The 18,966-nt window shown below is 40.1% G+C and overlaps 4 protein-coding genes across 5 annotated transcripts in view; 2 read left to right on the forward strand and 2 right to left on the reverse strand.

Annotated features, from left to right (window-relative positions):
• Positions 1–247, reverse strand: part of nol4la (nucleolar protein 4-like a) — a 54,021-nt gene extending 53,774 nt beyond the window's left edge. Inside the window, exon 1 of the mRNA XM_088398419.1 lies at positions 101–247. The gene's annotated coding sequence lies outside the window, so the exon portion shown is untranslated. The remainder of the gene's footprint in view (positions 1–100) is intronic.
• letmd1 (LETM1 domain containing 1) lies at positions 246–4,051 on the forward strand. Its single transcript, XM_088398431.1, has 9 exons — positions 246–628; positions 896–1,035; positions 1,561–1,676; positions 1,743–1,825; positions 1,905–2,091; positions 2,312–2,413; positions 2,760–2,912; positions 2,996–3,092; positions 3,199–4,051. Exons 1-9 carry the CDS (start codon positions 513–515, stop codon positions 3,273–3,275), a joined length of 1,071 nt encoding a protein of 356 aa, XP_088254557.1. The 5' UTR covers positions 246–512; the 3' UTR covers positions 3,276–4,051.
• Positions 4,052–11,944, reverse strand: cd63 (CD63 molecule). Its single transcript, XM_088398442.1, has 8 exons — positions 11,781–11,944; positions 11,071–11,156; positions 6,685–6,873; positions 6,510–6,584; positions 5,928–6,026; positions 5,656–5,799; positions 4,978–5,061; positions 4,052–4,373 (listed from the first exon to the last, which is right to left on the reverse strand). Exons 2-8 carry the CDS (start codon positions 11,134–11,136, stop codon positions 4,308–4,310), a joined length of 723 nt encoding a protein of 240 aa, XP_088254568.1. The 5' UTR covers positions 11,137–11,156; positions 11,781–11,944; the 3' UTR covers positions 4,052–4,307.
• Positions 11,945–14,337: 2,393 nt separating this feature from the next.
• Positions 14,338–18,943, forward strand: nemp1 (nuclear envelope integral membrane protein 1). Of its 2 annotated transcripts, XM_088360573.1 has the most exons (9): positions 14,338–14,493; positions 15,042–15,163; positions 15,520–15,736; positions 15,823–15,895; positions 15,963–16,056; positions 16,141–16,255; positions 16,498–16,723; positions 17,603–17,779; positions 17,924–18,943. In XM_088360573.1, exons 1-9 carry the CDS (start codon positions 14,382–14,384, stop codon positions 18,114–18,116), a joined length of 1,329 nt encoding a protein of 442 aa, XP_088216699.1. In that variant the 5' UTR covers positions 14,338–14,381; the 3' UTR covers positions 18,117–18,943. The 2 variants fall into 2 exon arrangements, with proteins under 2 accessions (XP_088216699.1, XP_088216690.1); XM_088360564.1 differs by having other exon boundaries at positions 15,963–16,255.
• The last annotated feature ends 23 nt before the right edge of the window (positions 18,944–18,966 follow it).

An 18,966-nucleotide genomic window follows, 5' to 3' on the forward strand; every position in this document is an offset into this window, starting at 1 on the left:
CTGGCTGCAGCAGAAGTACTATGGCAAGTCCACTTGGACAAACTATGTACGATAGCCATAAAAAAAACTCAAAAGTAACAGTGACAAATGCTTGCAATACCTTTTGTCAGTGGAAATATATGTTTTTACTAAATACGATGTTTGCGAGCATGGAACCGCATTAATAAATTAAAGCGGTCTTTTTTGCCTTAGTACGCGTGCCGTAGGCCAGATCACGCATGCGCAGTATAGCCCGTGGAAAACTTTAGTACGGCAGGTCTATTTGGACAGAAAAAGTGAGTCAGACGCAATTTTAGGTGTGGCTCAAAATCGCAATCGCGGAAATATTAAAAAACAAAATAGTTGCAAGCAAGGACGATTGACTGATGTAACTAAAATACAAACATATGAAAGAACACGTTTAATACAATATTATGGAGCGATATTGATAAGATAATTTACGGGAAGCGCGCATGCTTTGTGGCTGTTGTTATTGTGCATTTCCGTCATTACGGTAACGAAGCGATACAGATATGGCGCTGTCCTGTTCAATGCTCGCCAACAATTTGTCTTTGATTCGACTCTGGAGCGTCAGGACAAACCAAATTGCCAATGGACTGTACGGCCCTTGTGTGTGTCACCAGTTCAGGTTGGTTTTAAAATATTGAACGTTCATGGATGTTGTCATCACATGATGTGCTTTTTTGTTTTGACTGTCTGTTAACCGACATTTCCGACCTGACAGTGCAGAGTTTGACATCCTGCAGCAATTCCCTATTTAATACTCATATTATTATTTCTGTTATTATTAAATAATTTGAACAAGAGGATTTCTTTTTGTAATGCTGTGCATGGAGTATTCCCAAGTATTGTTGCACTACTTATTATTTGTTCCCCATCTTGAATTATTATGTAGACATTACTCAACGACTGAAGTCCGACGAGGGCTTGGTCGCTATGTGACGTCCAGGTTGCAGTGGGTCAACACCAAATATGAGGGGTTCCTCAAAAGGCGATTCCCACGCTTCTATCTGCTCTACCACACTTTTACAGAAGGTGAGGTCAAAAGGCCAAAGGTTAGATTAAGTCACATGCACTAGTCATTTACGTTTCAAGACTTAACCAAGTGACAAAAATCAAGGAATCACATTTACATTATTTTTGCAATGTGGCTCCAAACCAGTCTGGATATTTGTTGTGTCTTTTTCATAATGTAATGCTTATCCAACATTTAACTTAATGTTTGAACAACTAGGAGTGTGTGCAGTTGATGTAGATTAACTGGTTTTGAGGGTTTCATATGAATGAAGCTGCACATCATAGTTATTCCGTGTTTTAGCCAGAGTAAAATAAATCTGGAATAAATGGTTTGATGTAGATTAGCTGTTTTTGAGGGTTTCATATGAATGACGTTGCACATCATAGTTATTCCGTGTTTTAGCCAGAGTAAAAAAAAAAATCTGGAATAAATTGTTTGCAGGTATGAATGTGATGAGTTGTTTGTTTATATGTGACCTGCGATTGGGTGGCAACCAATCCATTGTGTACCCTAATTCAATTCTTTTTATCCTCCCAATGAAGGATTCAAACTTCTTTTCCGAGATGCCCGAGACGTTAGCATGATCAAAACAAAGATGTCAAGAAACGGAGTCAAGTTCCAAAATTTATCCTACAGGGAGATGGAGAAACTCAGACAGGTGAGCACATTCAAGCAGTTGCTTCTCAAAAAAGTGCCACCATCATGACCGTAATGTGTGTCGCAGTTTCGCCGAAACATGTTGAAAGGCATCCCACTGGTGTTGATTTCCATTCCTCCCTTTGCCAACTACCTGGTTTTCGTCTTGATGTGAGTCCCACTCCCAAGTGACAGAAAGCCCTTCAAATATTTGGCTGAATGAATGATTGTATCCGCCGTCCCAATCCAGGTACCTTTTCCCCCGCCAGGTGCTGATCCCGCATTTCTGGACTCCGAAGCAGCAGGTAGAGTTTCGCCAGTTGTATCATTCGTTCAGGGCGTGTCAGCACCGACCCATCCTGCAAGGTCTCCAGCGTGCCAGCGGCAAGGTCAAAGATTCGCAGCTGAAGAGTCGCCTCGACATTCTGTGCTCACAGGTATGGTAGTTTTCCCCCTAAAAAAATCTGTACACAACAACCCATAACTTGAAATATCTGATATCCAATGTTCTCCCCGTGCCTGTGCGGGTTTTCTGCAAGTATTCTCTCCCCCCCAAAACAATTGCGCACTCTATATCCTTTTGTGTGTCTTGCAGCAGTCGGAAAAGTTAAAAGCAAAACATACTTTTTTTAAAAAAAAATTTTTATTCAATTTCAGGTGCAAAATGGAGCAAACCCGAAAGTGTCCGAAATCCTTGCAGTGCGGAGCCTGTTCTCGGGGACTCCGCTTGGCATGAGCAAGATGAGTGTGGCTCATAAGGTTGGTAAAAGTTTTGTCTCCCTCGAGAAGAAAACTCAAAAAGCAAAAGTACCACTTAATTTTCCTAACAGCACAGAAATTAAAAAAACTAAATAAAATGTCAAACTCACCGCAGTCTTTTATTGGTGGTTCTTGAAATGCAAGTGGATAATCCCAGTGTTTGTTTTCGCTTCCTTTGTCGTAGCCCAAGTCATCCAATTTTTCCGTTACATTTTGTTTGTATTGTCTAATGAATTCGGTTTGTAAATGCGGCTTAATGTGTAAAGCTCGACCTCCCTCTCACACTTGCATTCTGCTCCTCGAGTGGAATAACAAAATTGTATGTGCTTTCTCAACATATTTTTAGAGAAACATAAGCTCCCTGCTCTTCTTGACACGTCGCCTCCCCGGCTTCCTGATTGGCCGACGGCTGTCCAGTCATGCCTTGGAGCTGCTCCATCTGGACCGAGCCCTCAACAAGCTGGGCCCGCACCAGCTCAGCGACTCTGAAGTCAGACAGGTGCGACCCTTGACCTTGGGCCAGGCCACCTGTGCCACATTTGAAGAGCCGCTACGGACAGTCGGGCTTTCTTTCGCTTTCAGGCCTGCTACTTGAGGGGACTCAACTCGGATCGTCTCGCTGTCAACCAGTGTAGAGAGTGGTTGTACCAATGGCTTCAGATCTCCTCCTCACTCAAAGGTAACAACCCCCATAATGTATTTTCTTTTTTTCATGTTTTGCTCAAACGGCTCCCAACATTTGTAAGTTTTTTTAAATGTTATCTTGTCATCTTTTTGCTCCCTAGAGTCGGATGTATCGCTCCTTTTGCACTGTCTCGTGTTCCTCTCCGCCAACTTCCCGAATGGGATTAGCCGTACCTAATGGGAACCCGCACAGTCCCACTGCTTTGAGGGACTTCTCACCAGTTGACAGCATTTGTTGCTTTCTTGATAGGGAAACTGATTTCAAAACATTGTTTGATGGCATGATTAAGAGATTTAAAAAAAAAAAAAAAAAAAATCTAAAATTGCTGAGCTCACTTGAAACCTCCCACATCGTATGCACTGCAGTATCTCAGTGTTAAGCGTCGGTCTGACTGGAGGGCAGTTTACACACTTCACTCAGCCTATCACTGGAAACGCATCACTGATTTCATGACATCAAAAACTCAGTTTACTTAAATTAAAGGTGAAACGTCATAAATTTAAGTTGGATATTGTTAAGAAACATTCCGTTTGCAATTGTCAGCATGTGTTGCATTTTCTTGTTTTACCTCAGTGTGCATTTTCTTTTTTTAAACATTTGTATTAAAAGTGAAAGCTAGCAAAATATAATTGTAAAAAGAATGCTATTGGATCAAATGCAGACCAAAAAAATAAAATACAGATTTGTTATATGGTTGTGGTAAAAATGTAACCGCTGTTTGGCCTGCAGTGAAGCAAACTGTTGGGTTATGGCAATTTAGAGTTTACTTATTAAAATTTAGAAACAAGTCTTTATCTAATTACTGTGCCTTTGGCGATAACTGACTGCTTACATTTCAAATACATTGTCGGCATTATTTTGTTCTATCATTTACTCTTGTTCAGTGATGTGTTGCTGTGCCATATTGCAAAGAGTGCATCCCCCAAGAAATAAATGTTTACTCTTCAAACCAATTTGGATGGAAAGGTTCTTTAATAAAAACAAACCAGGAACCAACGAGCTTTAAAAATAAAACTTCACAAATTCTAACATAACAGCATATATATTCAAAATCACAAGCATCAAGAAATAGTGGACAGTGTTGTCGGATGGATGTTGCATGCCTACGTATGCAACATGTAACCACTAAAAGGGCTGCAAGATTGTTCTGGGCACTACAAAAAGGAAAGTGAAGCCCCCGCAAAGTGAGCGATCTTCCACATGAGTCACTCACATGACTTCATAGCCACTCCGAATGCCTCGCATCAACACGCAGGCAAGCACGACGCCCATCACCTACAAGGGAAAAGACCAGACAATCATTTGAACATGCCCGGCTTTTCAAACGCCGCCCGGCAACAGGATGTGCAGCACGTGATGAGTCAATGTTTGCATTTCGACTAGTTATGAGTCAATGTTTGCATTTCCATTGTTGATGTGTTCCTTTCAGAAATCATTCTTCGCTTTGCATCCCAGATGTCCAAACGTTTTCTTCCAAAGGCCACATCCAAAAAGGAAAGGATGCAAGCAGTTTAATCACGTCCTCAAGGTAAAGATGTGCGTAGAGCAATTGGAGATTCCAATTTTACCATCTAGCGCCACATCACTGGTCATTGGGGACTTCAATCCTATTCCACGCTCTCATCTACTAACTTCACACATCACGCTTATGTTGGGTAGAAAATATTTATTGAGCTACTTGTGTATCGAATTTTACTTTTATTACTATTTTATTCCGCCTCAAGTTTTAAGTCTGAGGTTTGGCCTCTGCATATAATGCCCCCCTCGATTTGGGATCTTTTTTTGGGGGGGGGCGGGGCATGCATATTATGCACAGGATCTATAATAGAAAAGGCTTCTGAGCTGACGTTTGAACACCCCTGCTTCATAGAATACGTACCTCAATGAAAGCCAGAACAAGAGCGGCAATGATCACCCACAGGATATTTTTCTTCAGTAACGCCTCAAGTGCGTTGCGACAACCCTTCAGGGAAATCAGAGAGAAAGGTTAGGCAGTACTCTACTGTATTTGCTTGACTACAAAGCGCCTCATGGGCATGTTGATTCAAATGGAACATGGTCAAAAAATGTCTAATGAATGTAGTATATCATAGCCTAGTGGTAGAGGCTCATGTGCTTGCATGGCTTTTTACTACAGTACAGATACCCACACCCACTCAAAATTAACATGTTCCAGTTGTGTACTGTTGCTGAACAGGTAAGCAACGGCACTTGCATCATTTCGATTTAGTCAATAATTGTGTGAAATCAGGGCTTCTTTAGCTCAACACGAAACTATTATTCTGTTAAATGTTTTTAGAATATCGGAGGAAGCTAGAGTACATGGAGAGTGGGGAGAGGACGTCATGGAGAAAAAGTTGCTTTGTACATTGTGAAATTACCACATTTGGGTGGGATGGGAAAAAAAACATGCACATCACCTAACCCTAATAAAACTATTTTAAAAACATTTACCGGATTATTTGACTAATTTCCAGCATCTGAAAATATTCATATACATTTATTAAATAATTATTTATATGCAAAGAATACTCCAATTGTTACTTTTGACCTTTACCTCTTGGTGCACTTTAGCAGGGTCCATCATGGTGCCAATGCCACAATTAGCAGACATGTTCACACAGCACGAGTCGGGCACAGAGTTGCCGTCGGGCTGGAAGTTTCGCCAGTCGGAGGAGCCGTTGATGCCGCAGCATTTCAACTGAAAGCACGAAGGAGCTCATCGATGAACGATGTGCAGGCAGGTAAACAATTCAGCGGCAACAACCCAGGATGCGGCGCTGCTGTGTCAGGGTGGAGTCAGTGTTTAAATCAATAAATGCCACTCACGTCCGTCTGAAGACCGTCCACGCTGGCTTTGACTTCAGCCGAGCTGTTGCTGTAACTTTTGATCATATCCGCCAGACTGTCCTGGACTACATCAGACACCTTTGTTGGGAGACAAAATGCCACTTTAAAAAGGCATTTGTTTTTTTCATACAATGTTGCATTGCGCTAGTATAGGTCAGGTAAAAACTCATTCCAACTTGCTTAAAATGAAGCCTAGGAAAATAACATTTTGACAGACTTGCAATTTTAAATCCAGTCAATGGTCATCTGGGGATAAGATAACCTGAGTAACTTTGTTTCCTCACCGGCCTAGTAATGGGTAAATTCCTGCTGGATGAAATGAAGTAACAAAGACAAAATAACAACTGATAAATTGTCTCGCTGGGCTTCACTTAAGAGTTGAAATGAATGTTCAATAGCCAGCCAGGTTTGCTTGCTCAAGGTAGCCGGCTTTCACACAATGCATTCTTGCTCAACTCCATGATTTCTTTAGCAATATTGTTGCATAAAGACACATTTTCATTTTTAGATTTGGAAAGAACCTTCAATATATATCTAAACAGAGTGGGCAAACTGGCTCACTTTGTTTCTGAAGATGTAACCGGTGATCGCTGCCGCAATCTGAACAAGGATGACCAATGACAGAAGGATGGAAAACTAAAAGGAGAGAAATAAAAACATGAAAAACAAAACAATGAAACACCACTAGAGAGTTTTTGGCATTTGGTGCTAAATGCTAAATATCCAGCAAAGTTACCAAGGTGACCATGCAGTAGTTCTCCTTCCAGGCGCCGCAGCAGCCGAAGAAGGAGATGAAGAAAATGATCACACCGACGGCGATGATGACGATGGGCGCTCCTGAAGCCGACACGTCACTGATCTTAACGGTTTGATGTAAGGACACCTGAACCAGGACTCCCACCACAATCATTGCCAGGCCACATAACTGTAAATAAAAGGCAGCACAGGGGTTCAGGACAAATGGCATACTTTGATTCCTCTGTGTATTTACTGTTTTGACAGAATTTCTCACTTGCCCTGTTACACACGAGTACTTTGCTAATCGCACATTAGTCGGGCGTGATGAGTTAGCAAAAGGATACCAAACAGATGGAAGGAAGTTGCAATAGTCTGCGGTCGCCACTTCTCCCAGTGTACATAGTCAGACACTCGTGCGTCAGTGCTCAACTCATAAGATCTTTCACACACATTGTGACGGGAAAATGTTGAATCAATTGGAATTGCCTCACTTGATGCTGGGAAATCGGTTCATGCTGAAAAGTATCCTAAAGGGTGTACGAGACCATAAAAGAAATGAGGGAAATATTTATAATATGGAAAAAGCTGAATTTTAAACTTAGTTTTAAAAGTAGGTAACTATCGCACAAATACTGTGGGAGAAAAGAATGATGTCCAAAAACCTGACTGGCCTCTGCTGCACGACATTGTAGCTTTAGAATAAACTTGAACTGGGAGTAGCCCAAAAACAGTTTGAAGCCTCTTTTTGAATGAACTGTTTGCTAAACTGCTACTTATTGTCAAGTGAATTGAAAAGAGTACACTGCCACCACATAGGCCTTGTATTTCAAGTTGGTGTTCGCAAGTCAAATACTATATACTAGGAATGTTGTATCTCAAAGCAGTTATTAATTTGTCACTTTGCGATATTTCATTCAGCATAACCACAAGCAGTAAATTGAACACTCGAGAAGTCAAACTGTGAAATTCAGTCTAGATTTTAAACGCACTGCTACGCGGTTTTTTTTTTCCCTTCACCATGAGTTCAACCCTGAGAGGAACTAACGTCTGTCTGTTATACCAGTCCGTGCAGTTTTTTTTGGGCAGGAGCACCGTAAAGTGATACTTGGGGCTGTTACATTTAGATTTCGATACCAATTTGACTTTGTAGCTACACATTTTATTAAAAATAATAATAATGACAATATTAATAATAGAGACAACCTACAAAAAACATCACAAGAACAAAATATTACATATGGAATTATGTAAATGAGGGTAAATAAAAAATAAAACCTCAGACAACCACCTGACTTGGGCAAATATTCCTCTATTCAGCATTTGTTATTCAAAGTGTGTCACGGAAACAAATGTGAAAGTCAGTTTTTTTAGACAGTGAGAAGCAACTCAAGAAACTACTGCTCTACTACCTATTGTACCAGAGAGAGGTGGAGATAAACGATTACGACCAAGATGCACCAACCCGAACTCATAAATGTTGCAAACATGACAATGGTGACATGATAAATATCCAAGAGCATGTTCCCATGCAGCAAAGTGAAAATCAATTACATTTCTCCATGTCATGGGTCGCGCCCTGCAACATCTCCAACTTTCTGGTTACGTCTAGACTAAATTGTTTTTGTATTCTAAATACGGTACTTGTATTCCGTTACTCGCCAAGCCTGCGTATGTCAGAGGCCATGTCGTTTTGCCGAGTAGCTCGCTAGCAGTGTAAATATTTGAACTCGAGTCAAACAGGCAGCTAATGGGTGCTTCGGGAAAACAAAGGAGCCAACAGAACAGGCAAACAGCAGCAAGCACATCAACCGCATATGACAACTTGCATAAAATTTGGATGAGGAGTTTACGCAAAGTTGAAATATGTACAACACATTCATAATTTCATTCTCTGACATGATGTATTACTGTGTATGGATCATTGCAACTAAATGTCCACTTCAAATCTCAACCACTTTTTTCAAGGCATAGAATCATTTAAAACAGTTGTTCTAATATGTCTGACATGCTTTTGTTAAAATATGACAAGCATGAAGAATTTAGTGCACTTTGCTCAAATGAAGCTGTTTTGTGGGGGTAGCCCTAACTCACCCAAGAACGTCATTGCTCTGCCCACTGGAGCAACAGAGCAAAAGGATTTCGTTACCATGACAACGAGGTGCAGCGCGAGGGGTGGCCGCATGTTGAGCCCTTGCTTGAAAAACAGCATGGATTTGAGTTTTCTCCATGGAGTGGTGGGCGTAAATCTCGATCCCAATACCACCCATCGCCTCTCATCTTAACCCCGAAAGGCGTGTTCATGCGCACCAAGACATTCCCTGAGTCTCCGTAAACTTTAGGGGCAGGGCCACGAAAAGATGCAACATTCCTCCCCTGGCATCGCACCGCACCCGCCCCACCCACTATTTGAACAGCATTACAATGTTATTATCTTAAATATTACATTTACACTTTTTCTTCATATTTGTCTTGTTGATCATATGAACACATTTTTTCCAACATAAGACTATTTTGATTGCATTTAAAAAAAAAACACTTCACTTCATTATACAACTGTGTATACCCATTTTTAAAATTGTTCTTGGAAGAAATGTTTTAATATACATATATCTATATCATAACAGTAATTCTTCTGCATTCTAAAAATGTGAAGATCACATTTTCTTATGAAATATCTACCTTGATTGGTGACAAAAGAATTAGTTTATCACAGAAAGAGGACTTTCTCTTCTTAATAGAAGTTTTTTTTTCCTGACAAAAAATGGTAATTTATTTTCTTACTATGATTTTTTTTTTGTACAGCTTTATTCTAAATATTTCGATTAAAATTTTATTCTTGAAAAGTTACTAGTAATTGCTAATAAAAATGCAAAATTCTCATAAGATTTCTTTCTCAAAAAACATACATACTACTTAATTGTAATGTTACTTTATTTTTTCAGACAAACTGACTGAAATAACATGAGAATTTACTACTTTACATGTTACGCAATTTGAGAATTGTTTTTACCTCAAACAATATAATTGTGTAACTATGTAAAGAGAATAAAATCTTCTTTGTCACCGACATCTTCCTCTTTTCTGTCAAACAACAATTGAACTTTAAGTAGTTGGAGGAAAAAGAAAAAAAAAGTCACATGACACTGTTGCGAACTTTACAATCTGGTCATAAGATTCGCATTCCATCATCTGCACTTGCTGTAAAGAGCTTAACACACACACACACACACACACACACACACATATTTTCAGATGAACTCACAGCATGAATTGTGAGCCCAATTTTTTTTTATCATTTGTCACACTTTTTGGAGACAGCTGGTCAGTCAGGCGCTAGTGTATGTTCATGGTGATTTCATCTTATACACAAAGCAAAAGAGGCTTTTCTGAATCACAAGACCAAAATAAGTGCGCTGATTTATTTACTAGACTAATAAAACTGTTTGTTCTATGTTGTTCACACATTTTTAAAAAGCTACAATGATATTATTTTTATGCTCTATGAAACTTCCTGCTCTCTTGCAGTCACCACAATGATCAAGTGTTTTTCACATGAACCCTCCTGTTTCCTTTTGATAAAGAAATATACGGCTACAGAAAAAAATGATACAATGAAAAAAACATGATTTGAAGTATCTACCGATACATTGTTATTATCCAATAGTTTGCCAAATGCAAAAAAGCAAAGAGCCCGCCCAAATTGTCTCACCACATGCTTAACCAGTTAGTGTTTCATAGACTTTCATACCAAAATGTAATAATTGATAACTCTGCACAGTTACGTCACATCTCAAATCGACAGCTGCTGTCATAATGCGGAATTTGGTATTTGCACAAACTACAATAAATTTGCATTGGTAAGAACAATTGTCACGAGATTAGGGGAAATGGCAAAGGTGAAGTGCTTTTTGCAATCCAAGAGCATGTCGCGGACTGTCTGCTCTATTCAAGTTTTCTTACACTAAATATTTGTTTATATAATGTTTAAAAGTGTCATCGTGATTTGTTCTTCTTTTTTTTTATTTCACATTAATGTTTTAGTTACAAGACAAGGACGGATAAGCAATACAGTTAAAACTAGTAATATTAATTAATGCCAATCCCTAGTGACATTGGAGTCAATGCTAGCAATATCATGTATAAAGAAATTATACAGATTTATTTAACACTTGTCCAAAGACACCAGCCAAAGTGTTTTTTGTTTCAATTATCCTAACGGTTTGTTCAGTGCAATTTAGGGGGTTTGTTTTTTATATTTTAATCCATCAATCCAAACTGTAAATTACGCGCGCGGGATCGATTTCACATGATGGAAAATGGGAACAACTCCAGTTTCCTTTTTTCATTCCCGAGCTGTAGTTAGTGGAAAACAGCAGAGACTCACCCAGAAGATGAAGTTGAAGAAGAAGAGCAAGTACTTGACGCATTTCATTCCGCCCTCGAGAGTCATGGTTGAAGAGGATCGGCTTCCTGGATCAACAAGGAAGGCAGAAAACAAATCATTTTTCATTTATTTCCCCTCTGATGCTAAAAGTGTGTGAGAAAAAAAAAAGTACGTTAGCAGCAGCTGCTTCCCAAATGAGAGGAACATCTGAGTCATTTCCCCAACCGTGCTGACAGAACATATTAGTTTGGATAAAATCAAGTAAGATCTACAGATCAATTTAAAAAAAAAACTCGCTTTAACAAAAGTTTTTAAGTTACTAATAATAGCTCAACTCTAGATGGACCCTTGACATTCAAGCAAAGTGACCCGAGCAGAACCTCGCCTGGCGGGGGAGGAATTCAGTTCTGCCTCGAACCGTTAACTACTACCACCAATGCCGACGAGGACAAAGCAAGCTTTGTCCAGCGTCTAAATTACATCGAATCAAGCCAGTTAGTAGCCTTATTGAATTTCTTCTAAAGTTTGCCGTGTCAATTAGTCGACGACGTGTGGAACGGAGCGAGTCGTACGTGTTTAACAACAACTTGGAAGCTTTTTAACAAATTGGCAAGATTATGGCGTGGCGTTCATGTAAAATCGGAAAACAACATATTTAGCAGGAAACCCTCGCAGGGAGGTGTAACTTTATTCATATTTTTATAGCCTACCTTTGGAGGTGTGTAAATTTCGTGGACCAAGGACAAACAGGTCGAAGCGTTGAAGTTTTGAAGAAGTTGCGTCGCTCCTTGCTGCTCGCTAGTCCCGCCCCAAGTGACGAAGCAGAAGATGATGATGATGATGACGATGAGGATGGCGACCCCTCCTTTGCCTCGGATATATAGTGACCTGAACTCACGTGACACCTTCATGGGCTGGCCTCTCGTTAAATCATGCATCCTGTCATGTGACATTCATGGGACACGTCGTGCCGTTTTTATTCAGTTTTGCACAAATAATGTCGAAAAAATGTGTTATTTTTTTAGTGACAAGAGATGAATTTTACCTGTAAGTCAGATATAGTTGAGGAAAAAGTAATTTATGTTTAAGAATTCTTGAGGTTGGGTTTTTCAGAGATTGGACATGCTATGTACAAGAATCCATCCATCCATCCACCCACCCATCCATCCACTCATCCATCCACCCACCCATCATCCATCCATCCATCCATCCATCCATCCATCCATCCATCCATCCATCCATCCATCCATCCATCCATCCATCCATCCTTCCTTCTTTCCTTCCATCCATCCATCCATCCATCCTTCCATCCATCCATCCATCCATCCATCCATCCATCCATCCATCCATCCATCCGTCCGTCCATCCATCCATCCATCCATTTTCTGAACTGCTTATCCTCACAACGACCCTTAAATTAGATTAGATAGAACTTTATTTATCCCACAGTGCTAAGAAAATTTCCCCGCTGTGGGATAAATGAAGTTCTATCTAATCTAATCTAAGGGTCGAGGGCGTGCCTGGGCCTCTTTTACAATAATCAATGTCATTTGAACAAATTGAAATAATTAAAATAATGCTAAAAAAAACATAACTCATAGCTCACTCATAACTCCTTTGCCTCGGATATATAGTGACCTGAACTCACGTGACACCTTCATGGGCTGGCCTCTCGTTAAATCATGCATCTTGTCATGTGACATTCATGGGACACGTCGTGCCGTTTTTATTCAGTTTTGCACAAATAATGTCGAAAAAAATTTTTTAGTAACAAGAGATGAATTTTACCTGTAAGTCAGATATAGTTGAGGAAAAAGTAATTTATGTTTAAGAATTCTTGAGGTCGGGTTTTTCAGAGATTGGACATGCTATGTACAAGAATCCATCCATCCATCCACCCACCCATCCATCCACTCATCCATCCACCCACCCATCATCCATCCATCCATCCATCCATCCATCCATCCATCCATCCATCCATCCATCCATCCATCCATCCATCCATCCATCCATCCATCCATCCATCCTTCCTTCCTTCTTTCCTTCCATCCATCCATCCATCCATCCATCCTTCCATCCATCCATCCATCCATCCATCCATCCATCCATCCATCCATCCATCCATCCATCCATCCATCCATCCATCCGTCCGTCCGTCCGTCCATCCATCCATCCATCCATCCATTTTCTGAACTGCTTATCCTCACAACGACCCTTAAATTAGATTAGATAGAACTTTATTTATCCCACAGTGATAAGAAAATTTCCCCGCTGTGGGATAAATGAAGTTCTATCTAATCTAATCTAAGGGTCGAGGGCGTGCCTGGGCCTCTTTTACAATAATCAATGTCATTTGAACAAATTGAAATAATTAAAATAACTCAAAAAAAAAACATAACTCATAGCCAAGCTCATAGGCAAATTATCCATTGCCTATGATCATGTCATTAGGTAAGGAAATATGAGTCAGACATATTGCGTGGAATGGAAAACATTTTGGGCATAGTTTTGGAAATGAATCCAGGATGTTTGATTCTCGGTTATCTGAGTAAACACTGACTCACAGCAGCCAAAGTTGTGTAACATTCTTACTTTTGCTGTGAAAAGGAATATACTGTTACATTGCATCAATGATAACAACCTTTCTTTTAATGACAGGTGTAATGTAATAATGGAGTTGATTTGTTTAGAATATCCTTGATCCTGGATACTTTTTATCAATTGTACAAGGTACTGCTTGAATCGTTGGCTTGTTGCCTTGAACATGTGATGATAGAATTGTTCCTTGACAATTATTTTAGGTCTTTTCTTTCGTTTAATTAACAAAAATGTGCTTTAATGCACTGGATAGCTCAAGAACGAATTTATGAAATAGTTTGGAATCAGTTTTACTATAGCTACAGTGCTATGTGGTTTCAAATGCACACTACAAATGCATTTTCTGGTATGTTGGGCGCAGATTTTATTATTGTATGGTGATTATTATTATTATTATTATTATTATTATTAGTAGTAGTAGTAGTAGTAGTAGTATTTATTGTATGGGAAAGAAAATGTCCGCAAAGTCTGGAATAACATATATAAACTATGTAGTACCGAGATTGAACAGATTTTGAACGTTTCAAACGTCATTTTTTACAGCAACACCCAAAACCACGTGTTTGAATGGAGTACAATTATCAATAAAGCTTTCAAGTAAAAAAAAAAAATCCGTCCTGTCAGTGCGATATTCTGATTGGGTGCCTTTATTATGAGGCTAAAAACGAACTAGGAAAGGGCGGGGCTAAAGACAGCAAGCTGGTGCTATCATCATGGCGGGATGCATGAAAGAACGAAGAAGAAGCTTCACGTTAGGGAATAATTATTCCTTAGTTTTAACGACGCTGTTGTTGTCTTTAGCTCTAACCATGTTACATGCTGCAGGTAATATGTAACGTAACGATGTATTTAGACACGCACACATGCATATATCAGTATTTTGTACAGACTAACGCGGCAAAACAGTCCTTTAGCTGGGAGCAAGTTAGCTAGTGCGTGATTATGGTTACTACAACCATTCAGCATATTGATATCATATTGATCGGTCATCATATTGATATTGTCTGTTTTTTGTGTGTTTACAAATCACACAGAAGTAGACAAAACCCTGTGTTTTTCTTTATTCCGCAATGGTAGATCAATTGATCTCCACGGAAAGTATAGGAAAGTTTGCTTGTATGCAACACATTTGCTCTAGTGTTGAATGAAATCATTTTTCTTATCCAGTTCACAGATATATTTCCCCCTCACATTAGATAAATGTGTTAAATTCCAAAGATTAATTGATCTGCACAAGACCAGCATTATTATTCTCTGGCTTCTTTAGTCCTCCTTGTAAGCTAGGAACGATTATATACCTACTTGCATGTATTCAAAATCTGCTTTGGTTTTCCTTGCATTGCAAATGAACAATTTGTGGTCTCGCAATGCAGATAACAAGCCTCCAATAATCAATCTCAAGGATGGAGAGGAGTCCAGTCAATCGGGCTCCAACCTCTTTTGCTACACAAACTCCATCGCACCAAACTGGAGGCAAACCTGGACGAGAATTCAGGTTGGTTGTATGAGCAATTGTGTGAGAAATTATTATATTCTTAACATTATGTAGCCAAATGATGGGGATTTTTTTTAGGCTATTTGGCAGAAAAAAAAAATCAATTGAATAAAATAACTTATTTCTTGTCCCTTAACACAACAAACATTGGACTGTTTTATAATACTTTGTTTTTAGTATTTATCTATACAACAGGAATTTTCAAGAAAAAAGAAAAATAATTCATCTTGTAGACTAACAGCACAAGTCTTGAGTGACTTCTGAGTGAACAGCATTTACAGTTTCAGGAGAGGTTAGCAACTAAAAACTATTGGTGGTTTTCATCCATGTCTTTTGGCCCCATATTAATCTTCCAGGTCCGAATCTGGAGTTCAAAGGTGTTCAAGGTGGAGACGGTGAAAGGTGAGGAGGAGTTGCAGCAGCTGGAACGCTTCAGCGTATGGAGCTGGGTGCAGAGTTTGCTGCGCGAAGGCCACAACGAGACCACCATCAACATCAACTTGTTCAGCAAGAAGACGTGTTTCAAGATCGAGCTCGGCGATAATGCAAAATACACCGTCAAGTCGCTGCGCAGTACGTGACATTAATATCCATATTTTATGTCAAAAAGTTAATTGTATTGGGCCAACACAATGACTGTCATTTTTTTTTTTTTCCAGAATTTGACATCTATCTGTTTTTGGTTTTCCTCGTCGGCGTAACACTATTTCTCTTCGCCGACTCCCTCAGCAGGTAATTTGATTTACGCAAGATTCTGAGGCAGTTCTCTTTTGTCCCTAACTTATTTATCGTTTTATAGGAGTCAAGTTTTTTTCTATTCAGCCGGCATGACAACAGGAATGATCGCCTCCCTCATTATTCTCTTTTTCATCCTCGCTCGTCTTTTGCCAAGGGTAACGTTGTGCAGCCTTCTACTGGAAAGAGCAGTAAGTATACACCTGGCTCTAAAACAGCATATACCCTTTATGTTTCCACAGAAAAGCCCTTTTTATTTACTGATTGTCGGCGGCTGGTCCTTCTCTGTGTACGCCATCCAGCTCGTCTGCAGGAACCTCCACACCATTCTTCGAGAACATTGGCCTGTGGCTTTAGGTACGTGCAAATTGCACAGATAATGCCCCGGTTGACTGTGGGGCCTACCGACCTAAAGACCCCGACCGCAATAGTTGAAAATCTATGGCAAATAAGAAAGGACCAATGTAAAATGATCCATTTCTCAGATTTTCGTATTTATAGGCTTATACTATTTTTGACTAAAATGAGCATGTTTCATTCTATGAGCTACAAAAAATGTCTAAGATGGAGCTCAAAAATGTCCTTTTTCCACCCCGCAGGTTATATGGGCGTAGTTGGCTTCATCAGTTTTGCTGTGTGTTACCGCTATGGCCCTCTAGTGGACGACAAGAGCATCAACATCCTGTCATGGGCGCTGCAGTTGTTCGGCCTGCTCCTTATTTATCTGGGGATTCAAATTCAGCAAGTTTCCTTCGCCATCATCGTGGCAGCAGTGTTTGCCAAGAACTTGGAGTACCCCCTTGTGATGACCGTCACTGCAATAAGGTGAGTAAAAAAACAAACAAAGGTAGGGAAATAATAGTTTTTACTTATAAAAGAAAACACCAGTGAATGGAAGTTTTCAAGCCAAATTCAAATGCTGCAAAGGTTTGACCAGATCTCAGAAGGTCGAGGAGCACAGAAACCCATTGCTGCTTCACTCTGATAAGTTGTGACTCTGGAAACACTCAGTAAGCTGACACCAGATGACCTTAGGATTCTGAAGTCTCACAGGGAGCTAAAAAGTCTTCAATGGTATTTCAGTCCAAGGCCATGACAAGCTTTGTGGACGAACTGGAACGTTTTATACTCACAGTAAAACCAGTTTGTAAATTTTAGGTCCAGTTGAAGAACTGGACCAGCTACAGCTGTTGGATTGATTTTCTATTTTCTGTTCAGTCCTGTAAAAACATATGTGACGCAGTTTTACTGTCATGTTTGGACAGAAGAGCTTTGATTCTAAAGTTTGCTGATAAGCAGCCTAATTGGAGGCGTTTAAAATTCAGACCTTTTCCTAATCACAAAGATTTCACACTCGCCTTGTGGTTGTCAATGATGTGGAGTCACGTCGAGCACTGACCTTTTATCTCTGAGGTTTAGCATAGAAAACAAAGACTCATCCACTCATTGACGTGATTGCTGCACTCAGCCAGAGAGGGTAAGAGACTGACACTCAGATAGATCAATCACTGTTTTATCTGCATACAGTTAAGAATGATAAGACGTGTTTTGTTTTCTTATCGGAGCAAGCGACAGAATGTAAATGTTGGGTAGAAGTAGCCCGAGAGTGGAGTGATCTTCTATTCACTCGAGATTAATTCCACCAACTGCCACACGAGTACTCGCGATATTGTAAATTAAGTTTAGTTTGTTGTTATTGTCCAGGAAAATCCGCCAGTGTGTCCGCTGGAAGCCGGAGAAGCGCCGCCTATTGACCGAGGAGGAGTATCGCAAGCAAGGAGAGGAGGAGACGCTGCGTGCGCTGGATGAGCTGCGCAAGTACTGCAACAGCAGGGAGTGCAGCCCATGGAAAGCTGTCAGCAGGCTTCAGTCCCCCAAGAGGTGTCCACTTTCATCTAACTTCCACATTTATACACCCCAAAATGAACCAAGTCCCATTGGAAATGTCCCCACTCCACCTAAAGTTAGTCTGAAATAGATGAAATGTTTGCTTTAGCATGAAAATGTGATCTGTCCAATGTCCAGGTTTGCCGATTTCATCGAGGGCTCCTCCCACCTGATGGCTAATGAGGTGTCGGTGCACGCGCAGGAGTACGGCTGGAAAGACTTTTTTGACACGGATGATGAGGAACCTTTATCTGACCTGTGTCAAATCGAAAGCAGGCATGAGCAGACGCCATTCAATAACTACGATGGGTCCCCGGTGCTCCGACACTAACTAGCGCTGACGCTCATCAGGAGAGAGTCCGCAGGGTGTCAGCCATACAAGGTCACATTAGTGCCGAGCAAAGGGTCATCGTTTGCCAGATGTGAATGTAGAAAAGGCAATTCACAGGTTGGTGAGGTTACTTTTGCTTTCGGCTGCCACAAAACTTAAACCCTGGGTGAGCTGATGTCTGACTTGGGGTAAGACGCGCACTGACATGTTGGAAAACATTCTATTTTTTTAATCGGACCTACAGTACTGTGCAAGAATCTCAGGCCGCTGTTACGTTTGTTTTTACAATTCCACATTGAGGCCGTGGTTACATTTGTTTTTGCAATTCCACATTGAGCAGGATAAGTAAAATGCCAACAAAGTACAGCCCTTCATCAAGGATGGACGCTTAATACATGTGAAAACAATTTAGAGATATTTGGGTTTGTTGGTTAGCTCACAGGGTCCTTATTAATGGAGGATGCTAATAAGATGGAAGCGACCAATATTACAGGAAGACAAGTGGTATTAAAAAAAAACATATAGCCTAATAATGCACCCTTAACCCAATCCTGACAAAAGAATGTACAGTAATGAAGTGGTTGATTTTCACACAGCACTCTTCTACAAATTTTCATGTAGTCATTCGTGTGAACCTGCTGAGTCCCGTTTGTTCATGTTTTACAAGTCATATTGACTACTGGGAAAAAGCTCATAAAATAAAGCTTATGACTTTTGCACTGTACTGTATGTGAAATATTTTTTTATGTTTGTACAAAAAAATAGTTGGGTCTCTTGAAATACCTGCCCATCTGTCAATTGTGAAATAAATAACAAGGTCAATCTTTTCTAAGTGGGATTTTTGTCTCTC

The sequence above is a fragment of the Syngnathus floridae genome, chromosome 2, assembly GCF_059516105.1.
Source record: "Syngnathus floridae isolate MCC-2025c chromosome 2, RoL_Sflo_1.0, whole genome shotgun sequence".
Classification (NCBI taxonomy): domain Eukaryota; kingdom Metazoa; phylum Chordata; class Actinopteri; order Syngnathiformes; family Syngnathidae; genus Syngnathus; species Syngnathus floridae.